Raw genomic sequence first — 20,259 nt, forward strand, 5'->3', positions numbered from 1 at the left:
CTAACTTTGCCTGCGATAAGTTGATAGAATATCAAACACGCCCTTGTCAATAACTGTCAATTTAAAAAACCTGACATTCCACAAAACATTCTATCGCCAACTTGTCAGCCGGAATGAATTCTTCCTACTCCGGCCCATGAGCCAAGCCCAATGACGGAGCGAGACGGAGACGATATAACAACCAGTGGGACAGGGAAAGTGGGCGAGGTATGGCTCTACGGCCCTGGAGAGGACCAACCGGTTTCCCTCTAAAGGGTGTGTACATGAATATCCAGCCACATGGATGTTTGCACTCACCCAACTGGCTTGTCACCCCAGCCCACAAATACACATCAAACACAGGACGGGCCAAACGACAACACCTTCTCTGTCACAAACGAGTGGCATCTCTCCCTAACCCACACACACACACACTGTCCATCTGTCCGTGTAGCGTTACCCCTCAAAATGCCCGCTTTCTCATCCCTGGCCGGTGGGACTGGGAAGCCCGACCAGGCTATCAGCACGCAGTCAGATGGGAAGACCTTTGAACAGCTGAGGCAGGAGTGTCTGAAAAAGAAGAAACTGTTCGAGGACCCTGACTTCCCCGCCTGCGACGCGTCTCTCTACTACAGCCAGAGCGTGCCCCTCAACTTTGAATGGAAGAGACCTGGGGTATGTAAGCTGCAATAGAAATGGCCTAACGTGAGTGAGCTGATGTGACTGAAAGAACGGAAGCGTTCACAGTGAATTTCTTTTATGTCAGTTGTTGAGCAATGAGAGTGAATGAATGGCCTGGGTGAGTTCACATTGGTTCTGTAGGCCAGACACGGCAATGTGAAAGTACATAGTAGTACAAGCCTTATGTAGCGTTTTGTGGTTGCATCAAATCTTAAAACCTGGTCAGTTTCATCTGTCGACAATGCACTTTTATCCACCCACCAGTTTAAAACCAGTTCTGCAAGAAACAAATGTCATAGCCAGAGACTTAAATATAATTAAATCCCTTTTTCTTGACATTTCTTAAAACATTTAAAGCTGAAGAGACTGCAGGTAAGGCACTTACTTACGTCTTCTGGAACGTAACATTGAAGCACGCATTGACTGTTTTCTGTATTGGCTTTTCTAGGAGTGTTGGTTGACTTAGGAAATCCAGTCTTCACTCCAGGGCATTTAAATAGGTGTTGTACTTTCCCACAGACAAGCAATGCATTTGCTAATGCTGATCCTGCATTGTGTATTTATCTATTAAAGAGTTATTTTGACCCCAAAATGATTTCAGTATTTTGTCAATTAGTACATTGATAATGCAATATCCACCTACAGTGTGCATGTTAAAACAACCAGTTTTTAAAGATGGAGGACTATAAGAAACCAAATCACTTTTATAAGATCACAGTGATGCATCATTAAACACCATGTACCTTTTCCTTTTAATTAAAGTGCTTGGAAACGTGACTGTTGACAAGGACACTTGTTTGGATGGCATTGTCACTGCATGAGCAAATACAGCGCTGTGGTATTAGGGTAAAACATGGACGTCATTACGTTGTTAATTACAAATTCTGACAAGGTGGTGTGTTTCGAACAGTGAGACGTCCTATTGGTCAGGATCACATACTCAAAATAACTGTTGCTGAGCGTGCAGAGGATGTTTTTGGCGTGCAATTTTACATCTTTGTAAGACGTGTGGTTGTTTCTCAAGATGTAACATTTGTGTTGGAAATTAGCCTACCTTAATCCATAAAAACTCTCATTGACGAGTGAATAAAATGAGGAAGATGCCACTGACATCCTAGTTTATGATTTTTACACATACCTGTCTCGGGCGTTCCCTGTGAATGAATACCTGCCCACCTGCCTCTGTTACAGTATGTGTTCCAGCGACGGAGGACTGAGTAAGAGGCCAGGAATGTGAACACACCTTCCCAAGCCAGCGGAGTCACTCCTGACTCTCCATCAAAACCTGTTTCTCTACGCAGTCACTAAGCATCTTACACCTGCTCTTATTCCTTTACAGGAGCTTTGCAAGGATCCCCAATTCATAGTCGACGGAGCCGACAGGACAGACATATGTCAGGGGGCACTAGGTTTGTATACATTTCTTAGGTGCATAGATGTGCTTGCCTTTCTGAATGATACAGAATCAAGCAAATTGCGGGACTGGTGTTAAATTAACACACACCGTTCAGCAGACATTCAAAACTAATTACAGTTATTTCTGCATTGACTTGTGTGGGAGGTCCTGGAAACAAACTCCCCATCCTGGCGTCGCCAGCACCGTGCTCCGCCAACTGAGACACAGGACTTGTGAGTTTCTACAGACATGGCTTTTACAGTGTAGCTACTGACACATCTCTGTCACTCAGGGGACTGCTGGCTGCTGGCAGCCATTGCCTCACTGACCCTCCATAAGGAGACATTTGCTAGAGTCGTGCCCCTCGACCAGGGCTTCGACCACAGCTACGCTGGCATTTTCCACTTCCAGGTGTGTACCACTGCATCACTGTAAACCATTGCCTCATATTCTGGATCACTATTATCGATTGAATGTGGATTATCGTTCCTGCTTTTCTTTCTCTCTCCTGTAGTTCTGGCAGCACAACAGATGGCTGGATGTGGTGGTGGACGACAGACTTCCCACTGTTAGGAACCGGCTGGTGCTGGTCCACTCGGCCTCCAGCAACGAGTTCTGGAGCGCGTTGTTAGAAAAGGCCTATGCCAAGTACGTGTTCACTTTAAACACATTTATGCAAACTAAAAGAACTGTTTTGTGCAACTACGCATTTTCCGCCAAATGTGATCAAATGAAAGAAAAACAACTCCCCATTTCATAGTTACTATATCACCCCCCCGCCTCACCCCCGGTCCCATGTTCTGTCAGGCTAAACGGGAGCTACGAGTCCCTGAAGGGAGGCAGCACCCTGGAGGCTATGGAGGACTTCACGGGCGGTGTGGGGGAGACGTACGAGACCAAGAGCGCTCCGGCGGACCTCTTCAACATCCTGAAGAAGGCCCACGACAGAGGCTCCATGATGGGCTGCTCCATTGACGTAAGGGACCAGACAGCCGTTGGCATGAGGTGACCGTGGCAGTTTAAGCCTCGGACAAATCCTGAACCTGCACCTTTTTGAATTTTAGAAGGCGAGAGGTCTGTCCCATGGACTCGCTGGTCATTTTAGAAGGCGAGAGGTTATCTGAGTTTAGAGCCCTCTTGAACCTGATTCGGTGGAAGACTCCTGAACAGTAATGCAAGACCCATAGACCCAGTCATGTATCTCCAATGGGCTCAGAATAGGTGTGATGTTCAGATGTTGGATCGGTTCAGGTCACAGTGAGTAGGATACGTTCCGTCCTCTCTCCAGATCACCAGCTCGGCCGAGTCGGAGGCCCAGACAACCACAGGACTGGTGAAGGGACATGCCTACTCCATCACAGGCATTGAGGAAGTCAAATACAGGGGCGGGACGGTCAGGTTGATCCGCATCAGGAACCCTTGGGGACAGGTGGAATGGAACGGGCCCTGGAGTGACAAGTGAGTCCTGTAAAATGTCCAGCACCATGGCACTGGGTTAAAGAGAAATACAGATCTGCGTACCCCGTGTGTTGTGGGAGGGTGGCTCCGCTCGGCCCCTGTCGACATGTTTTTATGAAGTGTTTTTATTTGTCTCACAGCGCTAAAGAGTGGGGTATAATCGACAGTTCTGAGAAAAAACGCATTCTTCTTAACTCCATGGACGACGGTGAATTCTGGTTAGTATAAGCCTGCAACTCTCACAGTAACTCTTATATGTCTAATTATATTATTAGACATATATTATCTTATGTACACTATATGTATTCCTCCGGTTACGAATTCCACAGTAAAGAATACACCTCAGGTCAGTAACTCTGGTCTGAGATAGAGGTTTCCTGGGGCTCTTCAGAGACACGTTTTTGGTTGACACGTCCGTTTACAGTGAAAGGGGACTTGATAGCAGTGTGTTTATTTCAGGATGGAGTTTGAGGATTTCAAGGCCAACTACGACAAGGTAGAAATCTGCAACCTTACTCCAGACGCCCTGACAGACGACACCAAGCACAAGTGGGAGGTGAACGTATTCGAGGGCAACTGGATCCGCGGCTCTACCGCCGGCGGCTGCCGGAACTTCATAGGTGAGGGGCCAAAACGTTGCCATAGAAATGCATGAATTAGATCGGACTCAAATGCCTAATCCACCCGAACAGATCGTTACCTCTTCTTAAATCAAAAATGTCTGTCCCTCGGAACCTCCCAGTGTGACGCATCTCAACTTGTTCTCCCCAGACACGTTCTGGACCAACCCTCAGTTCAAGCTGACCCTGAAAGAGACCGACGATCATCGCGACCACTGCAGCGTGATCATCGCCCTGATGCAGAAGAACCGCCGCGCACTGAGGAAGGAAGGGTTTGACCTGGAGACCATCGGCTTTGCTATTTATGAGGTCAGAGAGGCTTGAAGCAGAGGGAACACGCTGGCTTTCAAATTCCATTCCACGGTACCTCTGAAACAATTATGGCTATCGTGGATGCCCACGAAGTTCGCCATTGAAATACCCAAGGTTATAAAAAATAAAAAAAAACTGCCTCCGTCTCTCTTCTCGCGTAGGCCCCTGATGATGTGGACCACTTGGGGAAGGACTTCTTCCGCTACAACGGCTCCAAGGCCCGCAGTAAGACCTACATCAACGTGAGGGAGATCTCTGAGCGCTTCAACCTTCCCCCGGGGAACTACCTCCTGGTGCCCACCACCTTCCAGGCCCACCAGGAGGCTGACTTTCTCATCCGCGTCTTCTCCGAGAAGGAAGCCGAAGCCATGTACGCCAAAGTGCATTTAAGCGAATCAGTGTTAGTTTAAAGCCTGTAGGTGATAAAGCGGTAGATTTAATGAAAGCCCTTGATGGCTGTAGGCAATTTGATTAATATTGATTTGACATTTAACATCGATTGTAGCCCTCTAATTATTCATTGTCGTTCATTGTAAGATTTGTGACTAACTGCAGAATGTCATTAACAGAGAGATGGGAAACAAAGTTGACGCCGATCTGCCAGATGTAAGTATTGTGCTAGTGAATATCCCAAAACTGCCAGTCAGTGATGCCCTTCACTAAGTGTTAATGGTGTATTGTGGTGTGTATGTTTCTCAGCCTCCAATGCCCAGTCTACCAAAGGATGAGACAGCTGAGGAGAAGGGACTTCGAAGGCTGTTTGAAAAGATTTCCGGCTCTGTAAGAAAATACGAATGTTAATGAAAGCTAGGAGGAGCTGAGCATTGTTACAACTGGCAACATGTAAATGTGTCGTTCCTCTTTAAAAACCTCAACGATCAATCCTATTTCCCTACCTTCCTGAAATAATCACTGCTGCTGATATGGAGCTTGGGCTCCCCCTGTTGGTCATAAAGAGTTCAATGATCCGTCTGTTTTTTTTCTCCATAGGACCAGGCCGTCTCCGTCGTGGAGCTTCAGCAGGTGTTGAATGGGGTCTTGAGCAGAAGTAAGCAGCCCGCAAGTCACATCAATTATTCTTCCGTACAACCTAGACTTTACCACAAAGAGCAGATAAAATATATTGGGAATGCAAATCCATACGTAGAAACGATGCTTGAAATCAGAAAAAATACTTAACTTGCACACTAGGTCAGTGGAGTTATACTATAAGGATTTACTGATTATAAAATATGAATATTTTTTATTATCTTTTTCTTTTCCTTCAGGGAAAGAAATCAAGTTTGATGGCGTGAGTCTGAACACATGCCACAGTATCATCAACCTGATGGATGTATCCTTCACTGGTTCTAGTTGTCTGTAGTGAGACGGGGAGTTCAATATTTGTTTTCCACTAGTAGAATGCATTTGCCTTGACAGATCAATCCAGGCTGACAATTCTGGGCAGCTTGAGTTCCAGGAGTTCAAAGTCTTCTGGGAAAAAATGAAGAAATGGATTGTAAGTACATGAGTACCATATATTCCTGTCGGTTACAGTAACAAACATTATTAAAGGTTTTGATTATGTTGTTTATTGTTTATTTTTCAGGTTCTATTTCTCTCTTTTGACACTGATCGCTCAGGGAAAATGTCCACCTATGAGCTCCGATTAGCTCTCAAAGCAGCAGGTGAGAGACTTCAGCATGCTGCATAGCAATAGCAATATATCATCTCAATAGTAGAATGCTAGCATAGGATCATATGGATCAATAGTATAATGCTAGCATAGAATCTCATATCTCAATAGTAGAATGCTAGCATAGAATCTTATACCTCAACAATAGAATGCTAGCATAGAATGTCAAATCTCAGTAGTAGAATGCTAGCATAGGATCATATATATCAACAATAAGAATGCTTGCATAGAATGTCTTATCTCAACAATAGAATGGTATCATAGGAACGCACAAGGATTTGATCTGATTTTGACTTTAGTAGGATCTCTATTAACTAATGCCATTATTAGAATAGATTAGATTCAACTTTGTCACTGAACAGTACGATTACAGTACAATCAAATGCAGTTAGCATCTAACCAGAAGTGCAAATAGAAGTAAATATACAAGTATTAAAGTGTATGTTACAAGTGGAATGTACAGATGTGCAATGAAGGCAAATACAGTGCAAAAAGACAATTCTAAATGAGCAATGAAGGCAAATAGGGGAGGGCAGACATTTTTTGTATTAAGTATTATGTATGTGCAAGTAGGAATTAATAGTTCTGTTATGAGACAAATGCAAGTACAAATGGCAATTCTGATTGTGCAATTGAGCAAGCTGGAGGTGAAAGGTAGTCTGTACAACTGAAATGCGGGGATAGCAGCAATGAGGTTCCCGAGGTGAACAAGTAGTACAAGGAAGTAGTGCCACAAGGTCCCTGAGAGGCAGTACTAAGCGGTGGGAGGGTGGGTGTGGGTAGTGATGGGTCACAGAGTTCAGCAGGGGGACAGTAGATGGGAAGAAGGTCTTCCTGAACCTGCTGGTGCGGGAACGAAGAGACCTGTACCACCTGCCTGATGGTAGGAGGGCAAATAAACATTTGTGGCATGGGTGTGAAGGGTCTCTGATGATGCCGCGCGCCCAGCAGTCCACAATGGCTGGGAGCTGGGCCCCAGTGATGTGCTGGGTGGTTTTCAACACCCGTTGCATGAAAACCGATGATGACAGCTAATGCAATGAACACCACTTCCTAGGGTCATAACAAAATAGACATTATAATTTGAAATGAATGTAGACGTGATAAAGACACTTCTGGATCAAAAACATAAAGGTTTGACTAGGGTGTGAGTCAGAGCCTTACTAATATTGTCATGTTTCCAACATCCAAGGCATGAATCTGAACAACAAGCTCCTACAGCTGCTGGCCTTGAGGTTTGGTGATGACAACTACGAAATTGACTTTGACGACTACCTCACATGCATCGTGCGCCTGGAGAATATGTTCAGTAAGCATTGCACCAGCATTTTGTCTATTGAACCCAGCTAATAGTCTCAGTTTTCCTTTTTGATTACTTATGTACCAAATCTGGATAAGGAAACTGACAAGTTAGGAAAAGTAGATTTGTTTTAGAAAACGGATTGTGGCATTCTGTCTACATGTGATCATAAGCCAAAAGGACTATAATGCCAAATTAGATGTAAATTCTCATGTTACATGGTTTTTAGCAGTAACACATGCTTTCTGAAAGAAATAGTGAAATGTTGTGGTGTTTTTTTTAGCTAAATTGTATTTGTTCTGCCACAGGGGTTTTCCAGGGAATGGACAAAAACAACAAAGGGGTGGTGAATATGAACATTGTGCAGGTATAATTGATTGACTAGGCAATATAAAAAGATAACATGCTTTATGTTTAATATGATATATGTTTGTTTACACTCTAAACTCCATCCAGTGTGCCTACCAAAACACGAGTTGTTCTTGACTGCCACATTTTGTCTCTACAGTTCCTCCTCCTCTCCATGAATGTCTAACGAGGATCAAACTAAAGTTCAAACCAGAAGAACACAATAAAACCAAAGGCTCGGGATGCAATATGTGTGGCAGATAATCTTGTTACCAGCCACTCCACCATGGAATGATTTTAGGTAGTTATATTACATGCGTAAAAGACATAACTTTTTAACAAGCTATTTGTTTTGTTTTATGTGTCTTATATGTTACCCTAGAATAAACTGTTTTAGATAAAATGTTTAATAGCTCTTTTTGTGTTTCTCTAATGATAGGCTTGCATTGATAGTTTATTTGGCATCATGTATCAACTGATTTCTTCATTTGGGATGAAACAAAATAAAAATATGTTTTGACCAATAATTCAGATATTGTCTAATAATATTCCAAATTCAGACTAATGTTTCTCAAAGTGGAGACAGTTGAAGATTGAGGCGGGTGACCTCCCGTACATATCCCACTAAGCCTTTTTGCTTTGTATCACACTACATATCTCACTAAGCCTTTTTGCTTTGTATCACACAACTACCTCAACCATTAGGTTTTCGCTGCCACACACATACTGAGATCATAGTTGTTCCCTGGCTAACAACAATGACGAACACCTGGGCGCATTGATGCAGTGCTGTATTGCATGGTATTGAGTTAGACCACTACTACTCTGGGACAGAGTCTGTGGTTTGAAAAGGTACAAAATCATTATTTAGCAATATACAGCCACTGGCAATTGTAGATTGTTTTTTCACAAATACAATTCATTGACTGATCTCTCCTGAATGAATCATGCGAGCCTTCTTTAACCCATAAGAAATCTCTGCAAGCTAACTACTTCAAAATAGTTAAGTTAACAATGGCCATGCCCCAGTTTAAATGGTTGTTTCTATCCTGGCAAACATAACTGTAGTGTTAAGTTTCAAGTTTATTTGTCAAATGTACTGAATAACACAGCGTCATCCTACACAATGAAATTCTTGTGACATGGCACCCGACATCTACGTACAAACCCTTTTCCAAAAAAGTTGGGACACTGTGCAAATTGTGAGTAAAAAAGGAATGGAATAATTTACAAATCTCATAAACTTATAATGCTCAATGGAATATAGATAACATATCGAATGTTGAAAGTGAGACATTTTGTAATGTCATTCCAAATATTGGCTCATTTTGGATTTCATGAGAGCTACACATTTCCAAAAAGTTGGGACAGGTAGCAATAAGAGGCCGGAAAGGTTAAATGTACAGATAAGGAACAGCTGGAGGACCAATTTGCAACGTATTATGTCAATTGGCAACATGATTGGGTATAAAAAGAGCCTCTCAGAATGGCAGTGTCTCTCAGAAGTCAAGATGGACAGAGGATCCCCAATTCCCCCAATGCTGTGGCAAAAAATAGTGGGGCAATACCAGAAAGGAGTTTCTCAGAGAAAAATTGCAAAGAGTTTGAAGTTATCATCATCTACAGTGCATAATATCATCCAAAGATTCAGAGAATCTGGAACAATCTCTGTGCGTAAGGGTCAAGGCCAGAAAACCATACTGGATTCCCATGATCTTCGGGCCCTCAGACAGCACTGCATCACATACAGGAATGATACTGTAATGGAAATCACAACATGGGCTCAGGAATACTTCCAGAAAACATTGCCTGTGAACACAATCCATCGTGCCATTTGCCGTTGCTGGCTAAAACTCTATAGGTCAATAAAGAAGCTGTATCTAAACAGGATCCAGAAGCGCAGGCATTTTCTCTGGGCCAAGGATCATTTAAAATGGACTGTGGCAAAGTGGAAAAGTGTTCTGTGGTCAGACAAATCAAAATTTGAAGTTCATTTTGGACAACTGGGACGCCATGTCATCCGGACTAAAGAGGACAAGGACTACCCAAGATGTTATCAGCGCTCAGTTCAGAAGCCTGCATCTCTGATGGTATGGGGTTGCATGAGTGCGTGTGGCATGGGCAGCCTACACATCTGGAAAGGCACCATCAATGCTGACAGTTATGTCCAAGTTCTAGAACAACATATGCTCCCATCCAGACGTCGTCTCTTTCAGGGAAGACCTTGCATTTTCCAACATGACAATGCCAGACCACATACTGCATCAATTATAATGTCATGGCTGCATAGAAGAAGGATCCGGGTATTGAAATGGCCAGCCTGCAGTCCAGATCTTTCACCCAGAGAAAACATTTGGCGCATCATAAAGAGGAAGGTGTGACAAAGACCTAAGACAGTTGAGTAACTAGAAGCCTGTATTAGACAAGAATGGGACAACATTCCTATTCATTAACTTGAGCAACTTGTCTCCTCAGTCCCCAGACGTTTGCAGTCTGTTATAAAAAGAAGGGATGCCACACAGTGGTGAACATGGACTTGTCCCAACTTTTTTGAGATGTGTTGATGCCATGACATTTTAAATCAACTTATTTATCTCTTTAAGTGATACATTTTCTCAGTTTAAACATTTGATATGTCATCTATGTTGTATTCTGAATAAAATATTGAAATTTAAAACTTCCACATCATTGCATTCTGTTTTTATTCACAATTGTACGGTGTCCCAACTTTTTTGGAATCGGGTTTGTAGTAAGAATTAAGGAATAAAATATAAAGCAACATACAGTGGATATAAAAAGTGTACACACCCCTGTTAAAATGTTAGGTTTTTGTGATGTAAAAGAATGAAACAAAGATCAATCATATCAGAACCTTTCCACTTTTAATGTGACCTATAATGTAAACAATTCAATTGAAAAACAAACTGAAATCTTTAAAGGAGGAAAAATTTAAAATAACCTTACAATAACCTGGTTGCATAAGTGTGCACACCCTCTTATAACTGGGGATGTGGCTGTGTTCAGAATTAACCAGTCACATTCAAACTCATATTAAATACAAGTCTACACACCTGCCATCATTTAAAGTGACTCTGATTAATCACAAATAAAGTTCAGCTGTTCTAGTAGGATTTCCCTGACATTTTCATAGTTGCATCTCAGAGCAAAAGCCATGGTCCGCAGAGAGCTTCCAAAGCATCAGAGAGATCTCACTGTTAAAAGAAATCAGTCAGAAGAAGGGTACAAAAGAATTGCCAAAACATTAGATATACCATGGAACACAGTGAAGACAGTCATCATCAAGTCCCCCAAAAGCACACTGGAAAATGTGTTATAGTCTGATGACACCAAGATTGAACTTTCTGGCCATAATTCCAAAAGGTATGTTTGACACAAAAACAACACTGAACATCACCCAAAGAACACCATACCCACAGTGAAGCATGATGGCGGCAGCATCATGCTTTGTGTCCTTTCCTTCTTCACAATATGGGTAGTATTGTATTATTATTGAATATATATTGAATATTGTAGATGCATATGAGTGTAATATGCTAATGAATGGCGCATGAGAGAGAATATTCTAATGTGCATTGAAAGTACCAGAAAATACATCAGAGCATCTGGAATGTTCATGTGTGAACAAAATGATCATCAGTGTTGTTGGTTGAGGAGCCTTATGGCCACTAGTGGCCTCTATCACCTCTCTTTGTGGTTCCGTTTGCTGGATTCATCGTCGATTCGTTTGGTCTGACGGGCTATACCAACTGAAGATCACAAACAAAAACATGTATTCAATTAAAATGATTTTATACAGAAAAATAAATATCTGCTATGACAACATTACATATTCATTTAAAAATCAAGAAGGACTAAATAAAAGTCTGCTCTTCTGTATGAAGTGTACAAACACCACTTATTATGTTATGCGAAATGGTTTGTTCCATAAATCATGGTGGAAACAGCGTGTTAGCTGTGAGGATAGAGTCAACGTGGATAAACAACTTTACCCATTTCTGAATACCAATCCGCGTAGATGACACCATTTAAACGCTAGATAAGCGTTACTATTTCTATTAACACCAGAAGTGTGTTCACATCGATCCAATAAAAAAACAATGGTAAGCAACACTGGTTTAGCTTTGCTAGCTTATTAGCTAAAATGCTAGGTATTCAGACATCTACACAGGTAATATACATTGGCTAGCTAGCAATAACACAAACGTCCACTGTTGTGATTGTCTATGTATTAAACCAGATACTTTACTTACTTTGCTAGCTGAGCTTGAGCTTTAGCCAACCAACTCGCGCGTTATCTACATTTACAAGTGTTAACAACAACAATACTATCGACAATGTACAATTAAGGACATTATTTTGTGTACACCGCTGCCTAAAACAAATGTAGCTGAAGAGGACTGTTGATCAACCAATAACACACGCGCAATTTTTTAAACAGTTGTATCTACAGACCATGAGTAATATGTAACAAAATAGATTGTAAAATGGCCATCATTTGTCGTATTTGTTGTAGCCTAACAGAAGGAAGAAGCCATTCATTGACAAGAAGAAAGCTGTGACCTTCCACCTGGTTCACAGAAGTCAGAGGGACCCGCTCACTGCTGATGAGAATGCCCCCCAGCATGTCCTAGTAGAACAAAAGGTAAGCCTGCAAGGTGTTCAGTGTTCAAGCCCAACGTTTTTTTGCAGTTGTCACGAAAATAGTAGAAAAATCTTTCAACGTTTCGTCTGTTTATCTTAGTTAAAGTTGGATTTTAATTTGAAAACTTATTTCATTAATCAAGGACATTTATAGAGTGAGATATACTGATACATCTTGAAAAACTGACTTGTGTGCAAGAATGTCTGTTATGTTTTTAGCTCGGTAAGCAGCTCCTCTGATATCTGGTTTCAGGTGGAGGTGGAGAAGAGGCAAGAGGAACAGAGGGAGTTTGGTGTATTCTTCGATGACGATTACAACTATCTGCAGCACCTGAAAGAGAAGTGTCGGACCGTAGAGTGGGCCTCGTCTGGCAGGTCACAGGGAGGCAAACGTCCCCATGACCTCCAGGATGGGGGGGCCGATGACGACGAGGAGGAGGAAGAAGAAGAAGTCGATGATGAGGAAAATTTTACTTCTGTAAGTCTGACATAATGTCTGCTGATTGTTACATTTCGGCCTCACAACGGCAGCCTACGCATAACCACAACAGCCCAGGAACTCGACACACCCAGACAGCTGATGAAACCGGGTTTGCACAACCGAATCGTTTCAGCAGAAACTCTAGGACTGACCCCATTCAATCAGCTATTCTGTTGTTTAGTTGGTAGTCTGTTGCTTAACTAAGATGTTTTTAGTCGGGCAGTTGCATGGCCATCAGACCCCTGTCTGGTTCCTGCCGGTCTCATTTCAATTGCTTTGCTGTGTAGTGACTTGGTCGAATCCGACTGGCAAGATGGCTTAGTCCATCACTCAGCAAAATAGATGCTTCTGAAATTGTATGTGGTTGTGTAATGTAAGATAAATGGTGCAACGTTAATAACATTTTAGGTTGAAACGTGTTACCGTGAATTGGTGTTGTAATGAGGCCCAGACTAATTCCGAACATCCTCTTTCATGTATCCACGTTCCAATTTTTGAAGACCGCACATTAATTTGAGGGCGGTTGTAGCCAAAGATTTTGCTTTCCGACAAATGTAGCTGTACTTTGTTACTTGTAGTTGACCTGCTCTGGACAAAATGTCTAATCATTCTGTAGTATGAAAAGCAATCCTGACACACTAGCGAGTTACGCAGAAAAAAGCTTTAACCCAAACTCTGCAAACAGCATGCCACTTGAATGTAGTAAATACTTTTATAAATTTGCCAGGCAAAGCTGTATTGACTTTTAAATCTTCAAGTAAGTTAAGAATATCTTTACTGTACTGTTGAATGTAACAGCTACTGTTTTTTGCCTTTTTTTTTAAAATTAAGCAGAATTTAATGGTTTATAGAAATCTACATTAAATATGATATCCAGTATTTTTGTCTGGACATTTTTTATGACAGTTGTGCTTTTGATATTTCAGCAGACCGTCTCTTTCAGCCTGCCCTCATCTGTGTTTGCGTCCGAGTTTGAAGAGGAGGTGGGAATGCTGAACAAAGCTGCACCGATCTCAGGTGAGAAGCCTTTGTTAGCGCGGTACTGTAAAGTGCCTTTTACACAGTCACAAAACCTCATCTTATCACATGCCATTTTGGGTTCTTTGTTTTAAAAAGGCCATCATTCTAAATCCTTCTGTTTGTATGCATATGTGAGTGACAGAAATCCCATGACAATTTTCTGTTGTCTTAAAGGTCCTAGGCTGGACATGGACCCAGACATTGTAGCTGCTCTGGACGAGGACTTTGACTTTGATGACCCAGACAACTTGCTGGAGGACGACTTTGTTTTGAAGGCAAATGATGTCAAAGGAGCTGTTGACGTGGAGTATGAATATATACTCAGTTTACATCAATATGATTTCTTTATATCCAGCTCTAGAACCAGTGAAAGTTTAGGCTACACTGATTATCTCGTGTTGAGAGACGATTGATTTTTTTTCATTTGTTTGGCAACAAAATCTTCTAATTGAAGTGCCCTTACAGTTATGCTATGCTAATAGATGTGAAACATTTATCACCCTGTGTTATATTTATGACAGTGTCCACTCTGTGATGTTTGGAACCTCTCTCTTTTCAGTGACGACGATGATGAAGAGTGGGAGGACACAGACGAAGACGAGAGCGACGGCGACTTTGACTCTGAGGGTGGCGTCTCTGGGGATGAGGACGGCAAGGGGAGCCCCCGGGAGTTCATGTTCATGGACGAGGAGACCAAGAGTCGCTTCACTGAATACTCTATGACTTCATCAGTCATGAGGAGGAACGAACAGCTCACCCTGCTGGACGATCGCTTTGAGAAGGTCGGAGAACCTTTTGAGATCTGTTAGGGTTTTAACCGGGTTGCATTTTGGGACCACTGTTGGCAAACTTGTGATTGATTAGCTGAGTAATCTAGCAGCACAAAACCGTGTCTGATCATTTCAACTAATTATATCAGTACATTTTGGTAATAATGGTATTGATATTGTAATTTCATTTTATAATTACAATTAATTTAATTGTATTGCTTTTTCATCTCCCATAGTTTTACGAGCAGTTTGACGAAGATGAAATTGGGGCCCTAGACAACGCTGAGCTGGAAGGGCATATCGAGCCTGACAGTGCTCGTCTAGAGGAGGTCATCAAAGACTACTTCAAACAGAAGAAGTTAGAGTGAGTATATGCATCCATAACCAAAGCAGTACTTCCACAGACCTCATCGGGTTAGTGTGTGTCTTTAACTAAACATGCTGACAGTAATGGAATCAACCACATTCTTTCAGCTACCAGAGGCCCGATGACCTGGGTCCTAAAGTTCTGCCAGTGGTTAGGGAGGAGGAAGACACTGATGAAGATGATGATGAGCAGGAGATGGAGGCCATTGTTCTGGAGGCACCAGCAGAGAAGTGGGACTGTGAGACCATTATCAGTAAGATATTCCGCCATCAGTTCAGTAACCAACACTTTAAAATAACCTTTTTGGGGATAGCCACATTCAGTGCTGATAACAAGTTGACTAGATGTCTGTTACCATATGATTACACAATCATTTGAATATTGAAATTAAAACTTTTTTTTCTACTCAAGGTACCTATTCAAATTTGTATAACCATCCAAAGGTCATCAAAGATCCACCAAAGGTATGATTTTTTTCTACTTCCTGTCAGTTCTTTACCAGGAAATGTCAACTTTCACGGTGACATATAAACATTTCCTGAGGATTCTGGGTCATCTTCCTAATTCCTACCCCAACATTAGCAACTAAGTTCGGTGCCATTGCTGCTGTTCATATGTAATGTTACACTTACTGACTGCTGTGTATTTTTGTGTGCTCTCAGGCTAAGCCCATCCGAGTGTCCACCAAAACAGGCATTCCTCTGGAAGTACTTCCCAGGAGGGGCCTGACAGCCAAGCAGGCAGAACGCATGGAACGGATTAACGACTCGGACCTGCCCCGTGTCGCCACACAGCCCCGCCCCCGCGAGGAGAGCAAGGAGGAGCGGAGGGCCAGGAAGCAGGCTATCAAAGAGGAGCGCAAGGTGAGTTACTGTCCTAGGAACTAACAGTGCTGTATCTGGACCTCTGTAGAGGATGTTCATGTTGGGAGTTCCTTGATTTTTGACTTGGTAACAGTTGAAACCGCTCATGGAACAATGGTCTTAGGGATACCGTGAGATATAGCTCCTACACTGGGTTTGTCAAATTAAGCGTTGTGATTGGTTAAAACACATTCTAAACCGTTCATCACTGGTAACTTCACGATATAACATAGTGTTTTCAACGCATTCATTGCACATGCACTGTCTAATCAGCCTAGCCAGGTTTGTACAAACGTTGCTGTCTGCCTTTCTGGCGTTTTAATTGTTTCAGTTTTGAATAGCAGCGTCTGTGTCAGGACAGTGTTTCAATATTTGTGTATCAGCAAACTGTTTATGGGCGTACAAATGAAAAATACAGTGAGGCAACAAAGTATTTAGTCAGCCACCAATTGTGCAAGTTCTCCCGCTTAAAAAGACTAGAGAGGCCTGTAATTTTCATTGTAACTTCAATGAGACAAAATGAGAAATAAATATCCAGAAAATCACATTGTAGGATTTTTAATGAATTCATTGGTAAATTCCTCAGTAAAATAAGTATTTGGTCACCTACAAACAAGCAAGATTTCTGTCTCTCACAGACCTGTAACTTATTTTAAGAGGCTCCTCTGTCCTCCACTTGTTACCTGTATTAATGGCACCTGTTTGAACTTGTTATCAGTATAAAAGACACCTTTCCACAACCTCAAACAGTCACACTCCAAACTCCACTATGGCCAAGACCAAAGAGCTGTCAAAGGACACCAGAAACAAAATTGTAGACCTGCACCAGGCTGGGAAGACTGAATCTGCAATAGGTAAGCAGCTTGGTGTGAAGAAATCAACTGTGGGAGCAATTATAAGAAAATGGAAGACATACAAGACCACTGATAATCTCCCTCGATCCGGGGCTCCACGCAAGTTCTCACCCCGTGGGGTCAAAAATCCCAGATCCACACAGGGGGACCTAGTGAATGACCTGCAGAGAGCTGGGACCAAAGTAACAAAGGCTACCATCAGTAACACACTACGCCGCCAGGGACTCAAATCCTGCAGTGCCAGACGTGTCCCCCTGCTTAAGCCAGTACATGTCCAGGCCTGTCTGAGGTTTGCTAGAGAGCATTTGGATGGTCCAGAAGAGGATAGGGAGAATGTCAGATGAAACCAAAATATAACTTTTTGGTAAAAACTCAACTCGTCCTGTTTGGAGGAGAAAGAATGCTGAGTTGCATCCAAAGAACACCATACCTACTGTGAAGCATGGGGGTGGAAACATGGGGCCATGTATCGTGATATTTTGAGTGAAAACCTCCTTCCATCAGCAAGGGCATTGAAAATGAAACGTGGCTGGGTCTTTCAGCATGACAATGATCCCAAACACACCGCTCGGGCAACGAAGGAGTGGCTTCGTAAGAAGCATTTCAAGGTCCTGGAGTGGCCTTGCCTGTCACCAGATCTCAACCCCATAGAAAATCTTTGGAGGGAGTTGAAAGTCAGTGTTGCCCAGCGACAACCCCAAAACATCACTGCTCTAGAGGAGATCTGTATGAAGGAATGGGCCAAAATACCAGCAACAGTGTGTGAAAGTCTTGTGAAGACTTACAGAAAACGTTTGACCTCTGTCATTGCCAACACAGTATTGAGATTCTTAATTTTAACCCTTCTGTTCCTCACTCAAAAACTACCTTTCCAAAATTTTTGGAAAGGAAAGAAAAAGCTGCAGTGGTGTCTTAATTTTTTTCAGAGCTGTATATGTCATTTTTGCCTTATGTAAAGTACTTTGAGTTCCCTTCTTTATGAAAATGTGCTATACAAATAAATTTGACTTAACTCGAGGGCTTGGACAGCCATTTTTGTTTACCATGCCCCCATGTACAATTGCTTCATTGTGCATTAACTATTTCATCATCTTACTGTCTCATCTGTATGTTTCAAAAATATAAGCGATTTATAACCACCATTAATACCATATTTCTTTGCTTAAACAGGAACGAAGAACAGAAAAGAAGGCTAACAAACTGGCTTTCAAACAGGAAAAGGTCTATCAAGAAAAACAAATGTTGAGCCTGCGTGTTAATGTCCAGGGTCTAAAGCTGTCCTAGCTGCCCGGACGGACCACAACATGTATACCAGACATTGTGCTTGCCACATTTACTGAGTGTTGATTGGCAGCAACCCTACAACAGCACAGTTAAACCCCAATATAAGAGGAGTATGGGTGGTCTGCCTTTGTTGTGGAGTGTTCAGAGATTTAGCTATATCCTCGTCCCAGATTGCTTTGTGCTTTTCCCAAGTCCTATGGTCTTCCTAATGATTGTCATGGTTAGTGTGATACCACACAAAGTTCTGGAACCAGGGTAATTCAGCACATTTTGGAGATTGTTCTAACTGTTCCATAGTTAAGGCAATCTTTAGCTTGTTGTTCAATAACAATTTGTACCTTAAACAATAAAGGTAAATATTATTCTGCAGTTTTGGTGAAAAATCTTCAGAATTCTAAATATGGGATATTTGGTGAAACGTGACATTCATTTGATAATTGCATAACCAATAACCTCTTAAAAAATCTTTGACTCCAGAGTAAAGTTTAATGAAGACTTTCAGACATTAGAACTGGAGATTGACCACACACAAAACCATACAAATACAACAACCAATCAAGAAATACGGAAAATAATCATATACAAAGTGTCACTAATTATGTATTCAGATTTGATCCATGGAAGTTTGATCCATACAGGGTATCTTTACAGAATATGTCATGTGAGATGGTCACAAATGTAAATAAAGTTGTTCCCAGGCATTCCATTAATCCAGTATTACAGGTTGACAAATGTTGGCAGAGCTGCCCCATTGTTTTCCGTACATAGCTGTGGAATGCTGTGCATTGGCCCTTTTATAGGCTTTGAGCATGTGTACCTTATTTTGTCACACCTCACCTTCATGTAGTAAAAATATGAGGCATGTTTTGAAGATTCTGTGTTTTTTGATGGAGACAGTGAGAAAGGTGGTTTTAAATCTCAGTTCCAAATTGATTACAGTTTGAAGCAGTTTTGGATTCTACAGGCAGTTCTTGGACCAACATAAGTCACAGACAAAAAATTCTGAAGACACTTGATACTTGGGTTTAGAAGTTTTAAAAAAAAGTAAAAAATCATTTTAAAAGGGAAAATGGACTGAGACCTGGATTCCTTTTCCATTCAAGTTAACCCCCTGAGTGCGATTACATGTCATTGGATCCATCTAGGAATTGTGTTTCAAAGAATGGTAATATGTATATATTGTTATTGTAAAGTGCTTGAAAAGTAACGAAACAAGCAATAAATCAGTCGCCTAGCTTGTAGTTAAACAGATGTCAAGGCATCCATCCTCCTAGCTTGGTTACAGGAAGCTGGTCAGGTGATTGATAGTGACAAACTTGTATAATTACACGACTCCTTCATGAAGTGTAAATCAACTCTGGGTGCCAGAATGCTCCCCACACAGATTTGAGCAGTAAAAAGTGGTCCTCTGCTTTGGTGCTGCATCTGTCTTCTGCATCTCCCATTTCTGTCACAGCTCAGGTCAACCAACAGAGTTGAACTGAACAGAGGTGTAAGGTCAGGGTCGTTAGTGTTCAAGCGGGACCATAGCTTGACACTACATCTCCTGGACTCATCTCCACCAAATGTTTTCTGTCATAGCCAGATTCAGGAATCTCAATGTCCTCCAGTGTCTGTAAGTCTGACGCTATTGAGTCTTCACCCAACACTGAACAAGGCAGTCTCCCCTCCGTCTCCATTAAAAGCTCAGTGTGTAATAGGCTGCTGGCGTCTGATAAGACATCCTCTGACTGTCCGGAACCAGTTGTGTATTGTGGGTCCGGTATGTTCTGCTCAGGCATCTCCAACAGACTCTGGGTTTGGGTGAAGTCTGGTTCTATGCTATTGATGTGCGACATGCTTTCAAATGGCAAGTGCATATGACAGTTCTTGCCATGTGTGTTCGATAGGAGTGAAGCCTGCAAAACAAAGGACACATTGAGATTAGCTCAGAGGTTATAAGGTTTGTCTGGGACTAGAAAAGACACAGATAGGAAATTGCTTCAGCAAAAATGTTCTTGATGAAAATCAAAAAACTTACCAAAGACTTTGGGAAATTGGCCAAACCTTGGTTCTGCTTTCCCCAAAATTTCCAGCAGGTTATTAAAATAATGGCCCCCAAGACAATCAATGAAAATATGATGGGCAAATATATTGTCTGTGAGTTGATTTCTGTGGTTGGACAGACATTCATATTAGTCAATGTGTAA

The 20,259-nt window shown here is 41.9% G+C and overlaps 2 protein-coding genes across 3 annotated transcripts; both read left to right on the plus strand.

Annotated features, from left to right (window-relative positions):
- The first annotated feature begins 302 nt into the window (after positions 1-302).
- On the plus strand, positions 303-8,176 carry capn9 (calpain 9). Its single transcript, XM_034294018.1, has 19 exons — positions 303-654; positions 2,000-2,069; positions 2,349-2,467; positions 2,571-2,704; positions 2,864-3,032; positions 3,345-3,514; positions 3,655-3,732; positions 3,974-4,134; positions 4,286-4,443; positions 4,608-4,816; positions 5,016-5,052; positions 5,146-5,226; positions 5,437-5,494; positions 5,715-5,779; positions 5,876-5,944; positions 6,035-6,113; positions 7,314-7,430; positions 7,730-7,788; positions 7,930-8,176. The coding sequence occupies exons 1-19, from the start codon at positions 448-450 to the stop codon at positions 7,954-7,956; spliced, it is 2,067 nt and encodes a 688-aa protein (XP_034149909.1). The 5' UTR covers positions 303-447; the 3' UTR covers positions 7,957-8,176.
- A 3,542-nt stretch (positions 8,177-11,718) lies between these two features.
- ltv1 (LTV1 ribosome biogenesis factor) lies at positions 11,719-18,937 on the plus strand. 2 transcript variants are annotated; one of them, XM_010889237.3, is made up of 11 exons: positions 11,719-11,890; positions 12,304-12,432; positions 12,685-12,909; positions 13,839-13,929; positions 14,107-14,239; positions 14,492-14,714; positions 14,939-15,066; positions 15,177-15,322; positions 15,481-15,533; positions 15,732-15,932; positions 17,957-18,937. In XM_010889237.3, the coding sequence occupies exons 1-11, from the start codon at positions 11,888-11,890 to the stop codon at positions 18,068-18,070; spliced, it is 1,446 nt and encodes a 481-aa protein (XP_010887539.1). In that variant the 5' UTR covers positions 11,719-11,887; the 3' UTR covers positions 18,071-18,937. The 2 variants fall into 2 exon arrangements, with proteins under 2 accessions (XP_010887539.1, XP_010887540.1); XM_010889238.4 differs by having other exon boundaries at positions 13,842-13,929; positions 17,957-18,070.
- The last annotated feature ends 1,322 nt before the right edge of the window (positions 18,938-20,259 follow it).

Source organism: Esox lucius, chromosome 9 (assembly GCF_011004845.1).
Source record: "Esox lucius isolate fEsoLuc1 chromosome 9, fEsoLuc1.pri, whole genome shotgun sequence".
Classification (NCBI taxonomy): Eukaryota; Metazoa; Chordata; class Actinopteri; order Esociformes; family Esocidae; genus Esox; species Esox lucius.

Bases quoted from the DNA above. Each gene is read 5' to 3' on its own strand.
- capn9 (XM_034294018.1), top strand. From the start codon at position 448: ATGCCCGCTTTCTCATCCCTGGCCGGTGGGACTGGGAAGCCCGACCAG. The intron at 5,227-5,436 runs GTAAGAAAATAC...TTTTCTCCATAG, and splicing joins TTGAAAAGATTTCCGGCTCT to GACCAGGCCGTCTCCGTCGT. The intron at 5,945-6,034 runs GTAAGTACATGA...TTTATTTTTCAG, and splicing joins AAAAAATGAAGAAATGGATT to GTTCTATTTCTCTCTTTTGA.
- ltv1 (XM_010889237.3), top strand. The intron at 12,433-12,684 runs GTAAGCCTGCAA...ATCTGGTTTCAG, and splicing joins ATGTCCTAGTAGAACAAAAG to GTGGAGGTGGAGAAGAGGCA. The intron at 15,534-15,731 runs GTATGATTTTTT...GTGTGCTCTCAG, and splicing joins TCATCAAAGATCCACCAAAG to GCTAAGCCCATCCGAGTGTC.